Source organism: Cotesia glomerata, linkage group LG2, assembly GCF_020080835.1.
Source record: "Cotesia glomerata isolate CgM1 linkage group LG2, MPM_Cglom_v2.3, whole genome shotgun sequence".
Taxonomy (NCBI): Eukaryota; Metazoa; Arthropoda; class Insecta; order Hymenoptera; family Braconidae; genus Cotesia; species Cotesia glomerata.
Window position 1 is genome coordinate 21,805,162 of NC_058159.1, and position 16,329 is coordinate 21,821,490.

Genomic DNA, 16,329 nt, shown 5'->3' on the forward strand with positions numbered 1-16,329 from the left:
ACAGAGATCCTGATACTCTTTAATATGACTCAAGTAATTTATATCAACCACCTCGAAAGAAAGATTCATCTTGATATTTTCATACTTTTTACATCTAAAATCACAGTCTATTCAAAACATGCAGTTAACTAGATTGTCGATTAATTAAAAGATTAATAGTAATGGAACGCGTGATAAAAAAAGTATTTTAACAACTTTCTTTTTTTACACTTATAAAAATTCGTGTGCAAACGAATAAACAAAATTATTGTCATCTTTGTCAGACCCCGTTTTTCAAGCAGTATTTTGCGGTGACCATCATTATTGATTAGTTCATTTAAAATTAATTAAGTAAGAAAAAATGATTGGATTGATAGTAAATCTAGTACTTAATTAATGCTTTTTTTTTTTTTTATTTTGAAAACTGATAAAATAACAGTGTCTTACAGTTTACTCGAAAATTTTGAAGAAAAAAATTTATAAGGTACTACTTTTGTGTATAGTTTTTAAAAATGTATTGCTTAAAGACTATGGATTTTAATTTAATTTTAAAGAATAACTTTTATTTTAAAATTACCCAAATTAATGTTTTTAAACAATAGTTCAACCCGGGTTTTGTAGAATATCTTGGAAACGTTGATAACTTCCAGATAATTTGAAAATTATTCATTTAAACGTGCAATAAAGAAAATCAATTTTTTAAAAATTCCGACTGTATCTAACCCAAAAAAAAAATTCAAGTATCACGTTCCGAGATTCCCAACTCAAGAATTTTATTGAAAACTCACTCGCTATTCACTGAAATGTCAATTGAATCTATTTAAAGCTTTATATATAGCCTGTCGACAAATGAAATCAATCTACGGTAATAACCCTTACAACCCTTAACGAAATTTCAGGTCGGATGGGTGAAAGCAGACACAAAGGCGATCCAAGCGATTCACGAACACGTGATAACCCACAACCCGCGAGTCCAGGTCTCGCATAACGACCACTCAACCTGGAATCTCCACATCCGCGGTGTCCAGCTTGAGGACGCGGGTCTCTACATGTGCCAAATAAACACCGACCCGATGAAGTCCCAGGTAAGATCAAATCTTTATCCTTATCCTCTATCAGAATAAACAAATTAATTCCAAAATTCCTTACTTATATTGGCCAGGACAATACAAAATCAAACAAATAGTTATAACCATATCAGCGAAATTCTATAGCTCTCGATTCCCAATTAAAACCGCTCAGCGATGTCACATTGCGCGATTGGTTTGTCTATGTCTGAGCAGACTAGAATAACCTGTACCCAGTGTGGAACTAAAACCCATACATCCGTGTACCTGGTATGGAGTGGTATGGAGCGTAGAGACTACTTGGATCTACAATCTACAATCAAGTAAAATCCATACGGATAAAGTGATCAAAAGCACTCGACAATGAATCCGGGATACGTTAATCCACAATACCAATCCACAATCCTCTGCTCTTCACCCTTTCATCCATTCGCCCTCCCGACCTCTTTACTTCGCTTGACTCCTCTTCCTCCTTTTCCTTCAACTCTCTGCTCCCTGTTCTCCATGTCTCTCCTTCTCTCTCTGACTTGGTTGCTCTTCTTTGGTTAGCCGTGCAAAGCACACTGATCAGGTTAATTTCGTGGCTACAGAACGAACGATGAGCGGCGTGCTGGGGCACATTAATTATGACCTCTATAAGCTTTGAGTGGTCGGCCAAGTTTCAACGGTTTATCCAATCCATTTTAACGCTACCAAATGGCTCGCTCAGTTTTAAACAAGATCGCTCTGATAATATCGAGTACCAGTAGCTATTCGTTGTTACACTATATAATGTCGAGTTTTAGTTGTCAAGTACCACCTCGATATCAACTTTCATCTGAAATACATACTTTGATCATGGATTAATCAAAATCATATATCATACATTTTATTGCTCTTCAGATAAATTTATTACTATAGATAAGTTTTGAGCTGCATCAACTGAACTGAAAGTAAGATATTTGATAACTAGAATAACAACAATAGTGAAGATGTTAATAAAAATAAATATTAAATCTTTGGTATTTATTTTCATGTGCTTCTATGTTTTACGAGCCTTTCGAATTAAACTCACGCTATAAGTAGCTTTCATTCCCATAATACCTTGCGAGCGAAGGTAATACCTTCTTGTGAGTTGTTCGGGGTCCAACTCAACTTTCTGACGCATCAAAGTTTCGGATCTTGTTTTATACTTGGGCGTCTTATACTCCTTCCTTTTATGCCTCATCTTTGTTGTAAGCTTCCTCTGCGCTCTGTTGTTCTTACCACTGGTTCATCATCTCTTGCTACTCACTCTCCTTCATGATCTTCTTTGCTTCCTCATTACTCTTCTTTCAGTTCAACCAGCCTATCTTATAATATTCATAAGCGTCTTTAGTAATATAAGTTTAATACTGTAATAAGCTCGTCGAGTAATTGCTAAATAATTCTTGCATCGACACGCAATTGTTCTTTTAATTAATCCGCTAAAAATTAAATGATTATTACTTTTCTTTATACATTTTTTTTGTTCTTAAATTTAAGTACTGAATATTATTTGTCTTTGCTATCATTTAATTTCTTTCATCATCTTTCATTCAATTAACATCTTTATAATTCGAACAGATACTACAAGCTTCCTGCTTTACTAGTATTCAAGTTCGATGGATTTCCATCGAACTTAGTAGAAGAGAGGAAACTCTTGACATATAGGAAAGATGGAGTGTCCATCTATTGGCTTGAATTAAAGATCTACTAGTCACGTATGACCAATAAGGCTGAAAATATTCTAATTTAAACACACAATCGGTCGATGAAAAAATAACTCATTATTTGTACATTTCTAATGTTTTTTTTTTTTTTTTTTTTTTTATATAGGAAAATTGAATTTCGATACATTTTATCCAACTATTAAGAAATCATAAGGAATCGTCTGTTGAAATCAGAACACAGAATTTGAGTAATTAATTAGAGAATCGAATCTTTTGAGATACACCATCAAATTTTTTTTATAGAATACGAGAAATTTTGCTTTAAACGTGTTTTCAAATCATTTATTGAAATATTAAAAAAATTTGATAAATAGTAATTTAAAGAAATTAAGAAAAATTATTCGTTTCATTAAAATCGGTTCTTTTAAATCATATTTTTATAGTTTCATGAATTTTAATGTTTTTTTATTTCAACATTTATTATTTTAATAATTTTATATTTATTAAAACTCTACAATTGATTAAAAAACTTTGTTAAAATAACCGGTAAAAATTTTTTCTGATATGGCCATATATTGAACATATCAGATATATGCTTATATATAATTTTTTACTAAAGGTATAGTCTTGAAAATCTTCTACAGAGGGCGCATGATCGCTGAATCGTTTCCTAACAAGAGAGTTGAATTTTAAGATAATAATTAAAAAAAAAAAAAAACATTTCTTACTTTCCTATAAACCTCATCTAAAATTGATTTTTAGGTTAATCATCTCTTAAACGAATTTTATTTATTTTTTTTTTTTCAATTAAATACGTAAATCGACGTACACATTTCTGGAAAAATTAAAATTCGTTTTTTTTTTATTCTCATAAATAGCTTCACATAACCATACACTGTAAAAAATTTGCGGAGTGAACGCGGAGTGAATGAAGAGTGAATGATTTTTAATTGATTCACTCCCAGCGGGAGTGATATTTACTCCGAGAAGGAGTTAATTTTTATTAATAATAAAATTCACTCCGCATTCACTCCCAAAATAAATGAATTTAGAAATAAATAAATTTTTGTAAAGAAAATATTTTTATAAACCCTTTTTATATTTAATTATTAAAAATTTAATCTATTATTTTTAATAATATTTCATTTTAATTATTATTATAATGTTTTTATTTATTTTTTTTTATAAAATAATTATAATTAAAAATTGTCAAAAAAAAATATGTATATATTTTATATATTCGGGTGATATATATATATATATATATATATATATATATATATATATATTAGGGTGTGCCAAAATGTAACATCAATGGAGAACCTTTTAAAATTGGAATTTTGAGTTCCGCTTTTAACAGGGGCTGCGTTTGGGCACTTCCTGACATATTTTGGTGTGAGACGGTGTATTTGATTTTCATAGAATTTTTTAACAGGAGATTTAATTGGGTACTTCCAGCCAAATTTTGAATTTTCACCGGAAATGCCCAAACTAAGCTTCTGTTAAAAAATTCTATGAAAATCAAATACATCGTCTCACACCAAAATATCTCAGGAAATGCCCAAACGCAGCCCCTGTTAAAAGTGGAACTCAAAATTCCAATTTTAAAAGGTTCTCCACGGAAGTTACATTTTGGCACACCCTAATATATATGGGTCATTCCACCAAATAAGAACATTTTTACGGGGCGACCCTCGCGGATTATGTTTAAAATTTATGGAGGTGTTTTCTATCATAAGACAAAAATTCCCTGAGAGTTTTAGCTCTTAATACGCAGCGGTCTTGAAGTTATGATTTTTTGAAATTTTGGAAAAAACTTTTTTTCAACTTTTTCGTCAATTTTTCTGATATGAAAAACATTTTTAAACAAAGTCGACAAACATTGTATTTTGTAGGAAAAATTCTCAGCTTTTGAATGAAAATATTTATTTTTTCATAAACTCATCAGAAGATCCTTAAAAATCGAATTAAAGTGGAAAAATTGATTTTTTTCGGTGTGCAGCCCAAAATTCTTCAAATTTGAATTTTTTTTCTGAAAGCTGAGAGTTTTTTACACAAAATATAGCGTTTTGCCGATGTGCATATTTTTTGTTTCGTCACAATTAAATTAAATGTTAGATTCACTATGCAGTAATATAATTCAGAATAGTAATATAATTTTCTCTTTAATACTAAAATTATAGTACTCAGAAATTTTGAACCACCTGCTTAAAAGATGAGTCTATACTTCGTCACTTATCATGCAGATGGCGCTCACAACTCCCTCTATTTACTTTCATTTTGTGATTCTTTCTTGAGCGATTTCTTTTCGTATCGTTTGTTCTTAACAAAAATATAATTGCTCAAGTTTTTAAGTAATAATTATTGCGTTACTTTGATATTTCATCGCCATGAGTAAACGTATACGGTCAGTAAATTGTTGTAATCCATTCAATGAGTCACGTAAGTAACTAATACAGTGCACTTGACCTCTTATATATAACCTCTACGTAGAACCAATTAAATTAATGGCCTTGTGTTTAATATTGACTTTTGACATCTAATTAAACGAAACTTATAGATAAAAAAGGAGTTAAAGATTTAAGAAAATTTCCCGACGAAGATCGTTGGAAATTTCCTGACTTAGATGACACTTCAATGTTATGTGTGCGTTGTCGACTCCGTGTCAAAGAATATATTCCGCCGGCATCAGAGGAAGAGGAAATTATTTCAAGTCAAATTAGTGTTGAAAGTCTGAGTATATCAGCTGAAATTTGTACTCAAGGAAGCAGTTTATCTCGAACTGTCAGTAATTTTCGCGACAATCTATGTGATTACAATGATCATTCTTTAGAGCGATTTTTGAAAATTCCTCTTATTGAAAAAGACAGGTAAAAATTTTCTATTGATTAAGTTTTTCATTTACTGAGTGAAAGCTTACTTAATTATTTTTCTATGCGTTTAATGTAAGGTTATATTCTGAAAAAAATTATGGAGTAAAAAAACTTGATGAGAGCTATGCTGCCCTAGAGAATAAGTTCCAATCACAATTTGGAATAGTACCTGAATCTACCTACAGAAAGATTAATCAAGATCATTGTTTCATGATAGCTAAAGTGAAGAAATTATATAACGCTGAAAGTGACAAGTATATTTTATTAACAATCGATAATTTTAAAATATCTTCATTTTTTAATATTAATACGATCGATCGTTTGCTTTACAGATCAATAAAAAAGAAGCTGCTTTCAATTTTACCAGACAGTTGGGAAGTCAGTCGTATAGCATCTGAATTCAACTGTTCTCGAAAAATTGTACTGAATCTTAAAAATGATATCAGTGAATCTGAGAATGTTGATTTAGACTCTGGTGAAATGACTACTGATACTTTGAATCCCACAAAAGTTCCAGGCAATCAGCTGCTTAAGTTAGATGTAAAAAAACTTGTCATTGATTTTTATGAAAGCGAAGAAAACTCAAAACAATTAGCGGGCATGAAAGATTTTAAATCTGTGAAGGATTGTGATGGAAATCGAACTACACATGTCGTATGTATTTGTACTATTCATCAAAATGTAAAATTGATGTTAGAAGGTACTTGTGTATTTGACATTCTCTATAATTGTACTAAAACTAGTTATTACGTTGTGACGAAACAAAAAATATGCACATCGGCAAAACGCTATATTTTGTGTAAAAAACTCTCAGCTTTCAGAAAAAAAATTCAAATTTGAAGAATTTTGGGCTGCACACCGAAAAAAATCAATTTTTCCACTTTAATTCGATTTTTAAGGGTCTTCTGATGAGTTTATGAAAAAATAAATATTTTCATTCAAAAGCCGAGAATTTTTCCTACAAAATACAATGTTTGTCGATTTTGTTTAAAAATGTTTTTCATATCAGAAAAATTGACGAAAAAGTTGAAAAAAAATTTTTTCCAAAATTTCAAAAAATCATAACTTCAAGACCGCTGCGTATTAAGAGCTAAAACTCTCAGGGAATTTTTGTCTTATGATAGAGAACACCTCCATAAATTTTAAACATAATCCGCGAGGGTCGCCCCGTAAAAATGTTCTTATTTGGTGGAATGACCCATATATATATATACTAGCGGACCCGACAGACGTTGTCATGTACACACGTCTTAAATTTAGAAATTTTAGGAATGAGCTTGTATAGCTAAAAACATCATTAGTTAACAATATGCAATGGGCATTCTTCAATAATTAACATTTTCGTAAATATAAGCCCATTCTGATTTTATACTCATCAAGAGCTTTTATTTGAGTACCCACATGCATTTTTGATATATTTTATATATTTATATATTTCACAAATACCATATATATAAAATAAATAAAAAATGTTATGTGGGTACTCAAATGAAAGAACTCGATGAGTGTAACATCGGGATGAGCTTATATCCTTCAAAACATCATTAGTTAACAAAATACATTATCATTCGTTAATTATTAACATTTTCATAAATATAAGTCCATTATGATTTTATACTCATCGAGACTTTTCATTTGAGTACCCACATGAATTTTTTCATATATCTTATATATATGATATTTATAAAATATATGAAAAGTGCATGTGAGTAGTCAAGGTCAACAACAATTTATAAATAAAAAATCTATTAAATAAACATTTTCTCGTGGACTGAATTGTGAATCTAAACCATTCTGGAATCCACCGGAAGACACAAAAAATTTCATTAAAATCGGTTCAGCCGTTTAGGAGGAGTTCAGTGACAAACACACGCACAGAAGAAATATATATATATATATATATATATAAAGATTAATTTTGAGATTTTTTTTGTAGAACGAAAATTCATCCTTATTTTATTTATTTTAAAAACTCCGAACGCGGATGTTTTTCGGAGTGAAATTCGAAATCACTCCGAAATCACTCTGAAATCACTCCGCAAATAAAAACTCCGGATTCACTCCCTACGCGAAGTGATTAATTACTTCACTCCGGAACTCCGAGTGATGGGAGTGAAATGGGAGTGAAATTCACTCCCGATTCACTCCGGATTTTTTACAGTGTATCAGAAAAATTTTTCACGGGAAGCAATAAATTATTTTTCAACAGCAATAGTGATGTCATAACCTTAGACTAAATTATTTTTTGAAGTAACACTTAAAAAATAACAATAATAAAAGGAAGATTTATGTGAAGAAAAATACTTGGTAATGATGTTTATTTAGTTTATAAGTATTTCCAGTTTTATTTATCGCTATGGGTTTATACGTAGCACAGAATTATAAAACAATGACGAGTAACCGCGAAAGGAATGGCCAAAGTTTGTCGCGAGACGCAGGTGGCTGGCTGACGCGTTTAGCCGTTTACTACTTTTCAACATTTTCAGTAGTAGCTAAGCGCCTTTCCTTCCCTATCTTCCTACTGAAGTCTTTATATTATCTTTCTCTTTCTACTTATCGTTATACGTGTCGTTCTCACTGTACTTTGCTTCCAGCATACCAGCATACTAGGAGCTTTACGTCCTCTTGCGTACGCGGTACACCGTTCGCGGCGTTACATTTCCGATACCAAATGCCGTAAGCCGACTGCAAGCACCTTAAAGTAACTAATTGGCAATGTTACAGCTGTTCGATCGATTACAACCTACAAATGCTTAACAAGTAACAACTGTAGCGCTTTGTATCTGGTAAATTTTTTCTTGCATGACATAAAATTATAGTTATTTTTATTATTTAATCACTAATTGATTATATTATTTTTTATCGGATGACCATTTAATAGTTGATAGTTACCCGGTAAGATTTACAGAAGTATCGCTTTTCATCATTTTCTCAAGTAGGATGCTATCTCAATTTTTCTTTTACGATGGGCCAATTACTTTTCGTTTTCGTAAAAGCCAAGAATACTAGCCGACCCACTCTAATTTCAACGTCAAGTCTTTCTACCGTTTTATTTCTCAAACTAGCCCAGAATCAGATTTAACTTTTATGCGGGTGTTTATTATCTATATATCTTTTGTTGAGATTAATGTATGTTCCAAAAAATACATTAAATTGTAAGTTATATTTTTCTAATGAATACATTCATCCAATGGTCTATAAATGAAAAAATATAGGTATATCTTCAAAGAAAATTTTTCTTTGATTATTAATTTAGCCGTGAAAAAATTTTCTACTACAGCTGTATCAAGCTTTGTATAAGAATGAAAAAATAGTTTATTTTTTTTTTTTTTTTTTTTAGAAATGTGTACGTAAATTACCATGTCGTAGTAATCATAAAAAGTTCGGAAAATCCAAAAGTGCACGCCTCATAACGCTCATTCATTTTTTAAGAAAACAATTAATTGTGTAATTGATTAAAAAAAAAAAAAAATTATAATTAAGTAATTTCTTACAGAGTATTTTTTATTTTTTTTTTAAACATCGGCGCCCTTTTTTCTTGTCATATGCGCACGCAGTCTAAAAAAATCTAACTTGATCAAGTGGCGCCATAGTTTTCACGTGACAAATAAGAAAAGTTCGTTTGGCTTTGTACGATTGTATCGTAGTGAATTTTAATAAAAATTCAATAAAAAAAAAATACGTAAACTAGGCCACTGATATGAAATACGGACCCAGTTCATCGAATTCTTAAACTAATAAAAAAGGTCCGGTCTTGAAATATCAATTTGTTCGGGAGTAATCGTTGGTACATCCAAAATGGGGTGACATCCGGACGTCCACGTAAAATTTTTTTCATAACGTTTTTTTTTTCAAAATAGCAACTTAAAATGATTATAGAAATTAAAAGATGGTTTAATTCAAGTGTTTTTTCGGTGTACATCTACTTATATCATTGTATAAGTGTAGTATGCTTGTGATAGAGGCATTTAAATATCACAAAATTGCTTGAACTTGACGAGTCGAGTATAAAGCACAACCTCACGCGCTTCGCGCTATGAGGCGTGCAATTGGTTTTGTAGTTGATTAAACTATAGTTTTTATAAAAACCAATGTCAAATAAATTCCTTAGGAGGCTAAAAATACTATTGTCCTTTTAGAAGTTCATACCAGAAAATTCCACTCTCTTGTAAGGAGAGAATTTCGCGATCATGTGCCCTCTGTTTTCTTGCAAATTACTTTGGTAATAATTTAACAAGAATTTTGTGATTTTTAATTAAAAAGATCAGAAATATTTCGTTTTTGTATTGATTTATTAAATTGAGAACTGACTATACTTTTACATTAATTTGATCGGTACAAAAGTCGGTAAAGGTCAGATATAAGGCGCTCGGCGAGCGTGGTCAGAGGTTTTATCAGTAACTGTCTTGTTCGATTTTTAGTCAAAGTATCGTCAGTCAGAGAGTGCAATTTTGGGAAGGGTATTTCCGTTTTTGGTTGGTGGAAAATAACTGGAGTTGGGGAATTGTTGTTAAATGAAAGGATTCTGGAGAGAGTATTATTTATTTAAAGAAGGTTTGTTTAAACTAAGTGTGAGAAGATTGCTAAGTTGGAAAAGTCTGGTCGCCATCTGATAAACAGATGGGTTGTAAAATTTGTCCGTTTGTGTTGAAGGTTAGTCTAAGTAATTAAAGGGATTATTTGACAATGGCAACTACTTGAGTTTGACTGTCATAAATTTCCGAATTTTAAGTTTTATGACGTCTTTGTTAAAGTCTGTCGAATATTTTAAAAACATGAGTAAACTTAAGAGTACAGTACAATTTTTTCATAACTTATAAAAAACTAAGGTACATAACTAAACACCCTCTGTCGGAGATTTTTAATGCTATCTTTCGTAGAAAAACTATACAGGGTGTCCCAAAAGTCACGGACGCCATTGTAGCATCTGATGAAAAAAATAATTCTGAGACGAAAAGTCCTTAGCCATTTTTCAATTAACCGCATAGATAATTAATTATTAATTAAAAATAACGTCTCTTTATTTGTTAGAGAGAGAGCGCTAGTGTCCAGTAAAGTATGTGCCAAACAAAGACACAACTAACTATATGACTAACTAGTTTCTATAGCTAACGTAGTCACACATATTTACTTACACATTCACACGTGCAAGCATCTTCGTTGGAACGCACTTGACTTGACACTAGTGCTCTCTCTCTAACACATAAAAGGACGTTATTTTAATTAATAATTAATTATCTATGCGTCTGATTAAAAAATGGCTAAGGACTTTTCGTCTCAAAATTATTTTGTTTATCAGATGCTACAATGGCGTCTGTTACTTCTGGGACACTCTGTATATAAGCTTATGTGACATTATGAGGCCTAATATGGCCAATTTTCATATCAGGACATCATTCACTTATCAACAATGATATCCGGCTATGTCGGAGAATTTTTTCACGAGAATCAACTTCCAGTCATTTTTTCCAACTCCATAATTAAAGTTATAAAATTATAAATTCGTATTCCTTTTGATGTTTTCTGAAATTACTTTTTAAATTATCTAAATTATTTCTACGTATGCGCCTGATCTGCTCGAACGAATTAATATAAATAAATTCTTCGAATTAATAAAATCAGTGACCTAAAAGTTAAGCGGATTAGAGATTTCAATGATTTTGTGGCACTTAATCTCAATAGTTTGAGACATAGATCGAAGATAAACGTGATATCACGATGTCAAGAAATCAGAGGTTCTTTTTCTAAGTAGAGGATTCAATTATTCGATGAAATCGGTCTATTAATAATTTATAACTTGTATTATTAGCTTAATAAATCCTCTTGATCATAAATTTCAAGTAAATACTCAAGAAAATCATCTTTTCAGATCTAACACCGGCAATTCAGAATATTAAGGTAAAAGCCCCAATAGATGATCACGTACCAGTATATGATCACTCCATGTATTTGTATATCTATATTCACAAATATAGGTATACAAATACATGGAGTGCTCATATACTGGTACATGATCATATATTGGGGCTTTTACCTTACTTTATAAAGGATTTATTAGTTTTATAGACTATAAAATGTTCGAAAGAGACGAAGACTGCATTTTAATTGATTAAAATTAAGAACCGAAGAATTAAATGTAAGTGAAAGAGTAAATGTTGGAAAAGTTAGTCAGCAGAGTTTATTAATAAATAATATATATTTAAAAACTAACGAACCTCTTAAAGAGGTAACAGAGTTAGCAAAAGTTAGAGGTAACCACTCGAGTTAGTGATGGAGAAGTGCGTGGACTTTACTCTCTTACTCGACTCGGCATAAAGCAGCTCGACAAGTTTCACTACTGAAAATAGGCGTAGTACAAGTTAATCCTTGACACCCTCGTTACGCGGTGGTTGCTGTAACAACGCCCTCGTCTTCAGCAGCAGCATAAAGTACACTTGTTTGCACATATTACTATCGAATTCTTTCTGGTAAATTCAATTTTCATAAACGCTCGCTCGTATTAGTTGAACCCGTTGGTAAATAGAGAAATAAAGTTAAGTGACTTTACGACTTTGCCGGTGGTACATGTGTTGTACATTTTCAAGTGTGCCACCAACACAGGGGATGTGCATATATAATAAAGGACTGTGTGACTGTGTGTTCTGTGAGAGATGTCAGATGTTGTATCTAGGATGTTGAGGAAAATAAAGCGCGAGGTAAAATAATTTAGCTTGATGTCTCTCGAGAATTTTTGAGCGCCCTAACTCTCAATATTTCAAGGCTCCTAGCCAAGATGCCGTGGCGTGTTCACTTATTACAGCGGTATTTCAAGAGTACAACCAGCCACCTCCTGTGTGAGAAACCAGGAGACAAGATAGAGCCAACAAGACAACTTAGTTATAATGATTGAAGTTCACTGCTTGCGTCTGCCTCTTTGTCCTCCTCACTCCCTCATTCTCCTTCATTCACTTTGTGACCTTCTCGACGACATGACTTTCGTATAATTACATGCGTAATACGACAGCTGTACTACTTTAGACTTTTTTAAACAACTTTTAATAATAAACATTTTTCTGCTACTCTAATCCTTTGCTAAGGGAAAATACTTTATTTCTGTGACAAATTTTTCAATTTTTTATTTTTTAGTTTTATTGAAATGTTTTTCAGAACTAAGAATCTGCGAAAAAATTTTCTGATGTTGCTTCATATACACTACTCACAAAAATAAAGGGAATAGAAAAAAAACGCAAATTTTTTTTAAATTTTTGACGGGCTGTATTTCAGCGAAAAATGATCGTATCGCAAAAATAAAAAATGGATTTTGAAGCTCTGAGACTCTAGTTTTTAGATCTTGAGGTCAAAATTTTTTAGGAATTACGGTTTTAACATGATTCGAAGAAATAGAGCGAAAAAAAAAATTTCCAAATTTTTGAATTTTTTTTTTCACTCTATGGGCTCCGAAAAATTTTTTCAGACAAAGCGACCTTATGGAACAGATAGTCTATTTATTTAGCTTTAATTGCATTTTTTATTTAGCTTGATACGACCATTTGTTGCGGAGATATCCGAGATTAGACGAAAAAGGACGTTTATGTCTTTAACCATCAATATCTCTGCAACCAATAATCGCACAGCAAAAAAAGGACAGTTTTACAAACTGGAAGAAATTCCCAATGAAATCCCATAACAAAATTTCAGAAAAAAAAATCTTATCGGTGTACGGTACCGCTTTAACAAAAGTTGAAAAAAGTGACTTTTTCCCTTATTTTGGTTGATCGACTGTATCTTAACAAATATCAACGGGGAAGCTAGACATTGTAAGAATTTTTACACCTCAATGTACCACTAAGAACCCTGTAAATTTTCAGATCGATCCATTCAGTAGTTTTTTCGCCCCGAGTAATCAAAATTTTGAAAAAATTAAAGGAATAAGATTTTATCCATTATCGTGCTGCAATTTTCAGAAAAATTAAAAATTGATTTTTTTTTGTTTTGCACTTAACTTGCCTCGGCTCATCAGTAAATTCGAATAAAAAAAAAACGACAAACAAAGAAATTCGAAAATTATTTTTCACAAAAAAAAAAATTTACCTTAATTTTCGAATCATTCCTATAATTTTAATGAAATATTTTCCTATTCCATTTTAGGAGCGAATACTTAAATTATGGGAATGGTTACTATAATTATGAGAATCGTTCCTATAATTATAGGAACGATACCGATAATTATAACTGTAATATCGGAATGATTCCCATAATATATAGGAATGGTTCCCATAATATATAGGAATAGTTTCCATAATATTATAGGAATGATGCCTAATAATATTGGAGTAATTTTTTTTCACACAACTGTGGTATTTAATTAATTATTTTTAACTGAATTTATTTTTTTTTTTGATTGAATGATTATTTTTTTATAATATATAAATTGACAAAAAAGTTATCAGTAATAATATTTATTATTATTATTATTAAATTAATCAGTTGTAGCAGTTGATAGTTTTTTAATCTTTAATGGTATACATGCTTGTAAATTAAAATAAAATTAATTAAAGAAAAAAAAAAATTTCTACTAGAAAAAAAAAAAATTTCTTAAACAAAATAAAATTTTCAATGGTTTTGAAATTCCAAATTTTCACATGTTTTCACGGCTCAACGTATGGTATTGTAAATAAATAATTTGCTTTAAAAATAAAATGAAATTGTAAAAATAAATAATGAATTTCTATATCTATTTTCCTCCTCTAATTGTATAGTGAGAAAATATCCCTTTTATTTGAGAAACTTTAGAATTGCTACAATATTTTTCAATATTATTTAACACAATAATAATTGAGCTGGAATGAACAATTTAAGATCAAGTACACACGTGAATAAAAATTATGAAAAAGGAATTTTTTCGCTCTAGTGAAAGATCAATTTTTATTTACAAAAAAAAATTTATTAGCAAAAAAATATATAATAATTACTTTATATTTTTGAAGTGATTGCTTCATTATTAAGAAAATAAACTTTTTTCTATTATTATGTGCGTCATTCCCATAATATTATAGGAACCATTCCTTTAATAGTATAGAAACCATTCCAATAATATTATAGGAACCATTCCCATAATATATTGAAGCTATTCCATTATTGTATAGGAACGTTTCCAATAAACTATGGGTATGGTTCCTATAATGAGTATAGGATTGATGCCTATAATGATCATTTTATTATAGGAACCATTCCCATAATTTTTTGGAAAGGTTCCTATAAATTTCTCTCCGTGTAAATTTCTATAAAAAATAAAAAATTGAGAAATTATTTTATGATTTTCATAGATAGCCTGATATGGCCATGTCAGAAAATTATTTTATGAGAATGATAAGCTACCAACTTTCGATAATTGCCAACTTTTTATTGATTAAAACAATCATTCAATTTTATGTTCAGTACCTTGAGAGTTTTTATCACGCATAAATATAAAGTTAAGTTCATTTTTAATTTTCTAAAAAGTCGAACAAATTAAATTCGAATGAAATTTTCAAATTTTCAATCGTCTAAATGATTTAAAAATTGTATGATTTTAACTGAAAATATTACAAATGTAGCTCCAATTCCTATAATTACTACGCTATCCTCTCCTAGAGTCCTAAAAATCTGAATTTTTTATTATACGAAACTCGAAGACTTGCTGGATAGAATCAGCTTTTTTATAAAAATTTATACACCTAAGTTTGAAATAAAATTCACGCTTTAACGTTCAAGAGTAATCGATAGCGATTGTATGATGAATAGAAGCAGAATTACAATAAACTTATATATCAAAAAATGAATAAAATAGTTTTTGCCAGGATAGAAAATAAAATATTTTTTTTATGATTCAAATAACAAGTCTCTTTAAAATTCATCGGTGGTACTTAAGAAGGTGACTGATAGATGTACAATGACCAAAGAGTTACGTGGCGAAAGCCAAGGACTTTATCAATGAAAGGGAATTGAGCAGACTGAACAAGGTGAATAAAAAAAGTGAAACAAGAATAAAAAAAACATACTCTTGGGTTAGAAAGAGAAGGAAAAGGGAGAAAGGAATAGTGTGGAGTGACTTTAATGTAAAGGAGATAGAGTAGAAGCGGTATAGGCTTTTTGAGGCGGAGGCGAGAGATATTCATTCACTTCAATGTGGGTGAGTTTTCTCTATTAGGTGGGCGCCACTGCCACTGCCACTGCCACGGCACGCTATGGATAGAATAGGAGGAGAAACCATTTCCATAGTTTTTCTTTATGTCACGTATTTCAAAGGCAACTCGGTAGTCAGTATAGCGCTATACCGAAGAGAAGCCCAAGACGAAGACGAAGACGAGATCTTTTCCCATTTCCAACTGACGGTATTTTCTCCATCTTCTTTCGTCAACGGCTTCGTCGGAGTTATATTTTCCATCCTACTCGCGCTCATGCTCACTTATAGAGCTTGCTCGTGTCTTACTAGAGTTTCAGGATGTTGTAACTTCAATTAAAATTTACTTGCTAAGACATTTTCACAGTTTCCGACCGTTTTCTTGCAGACTGGAATGCTCTCCATCGAGGTACCACCGGACTTTGTGACTAATGAGACGTCAGGGGACGTCATGGTTAGTGAAGGTAGTCAGGTAATCAAAGAAAATAACTAACATAATTAATAAAACTTTTACATTTTAATAAATAACTTCACTTCGTTATTAATAATCTGATTTTTGTATAAATACACTTATATTTCACTATATTATAAAATTATGT

At 30.9% G+C, this 16,329-nt stretch overlaps 2 protein-coding genes across 10 annotated transcripts in view; both read left to right on the forward strand.

The window, feature by feature from the left end:
• Positions 1-16,329, forward strand: part of LOC123275544 (lachesin-like) — a 68,233-nt gene that overhangs the window by 27,163 nt on the left and 24,741 nt on the right. For 8 of the 9 annotated variants that reach the window (XM_044743714.1, XM_044718385.1, XM_044743712.1 and 5 more), the window contains 2 exons: positions 879-1,064; positions 16,119-16,202. In XM_044743714.1, the coding sequence (XP_044599649.1) occupies positions 879-1,064; positions 16,119-16,202 (270 nt within the window). The remainder of the gene's footprint in view (positions 1-878; positions 1,065-16,118; positions 16,203-16,329) is intronic. The other variant, XM_044718388.1, reaches the window with a different exon arrangement.
• LOC123258404 lies at positions 5,013-5,652 on the forward strand. Its single transcript, XM_044718390.1, has 2 exons — positions 5,013-5,158; positions 5,277-5,652. The coding sequence occupies exons 1-2, from the start codon at positions 5,107-5,109 to the stop codon at positions 5,588-5,590; spliced, it is 366 nt and encodes a 121-aa protein (XP_044574325.1). The 5' UTR covers positions 5,013-5,106; the 3' UTR covers positions 5,591-5,652.

Excerpts from the sequence above, each read along its gene's own strand:
- LOC123258404 (XM_044718390.1), top strand. The coding sequence starts at position 5,107 with ATGAGTAAACGTATACGGTCAGTAAATTGTTGTAATCCATTCAATGAG. Across the intron at positions 5,159-5,276 it reads TAATCCATTCAATGAGTCAC|ATAAAAAAGGAGTTAAAGAT; the intron begins GTAAGTAACTAA and ends CGAAACTTATAG.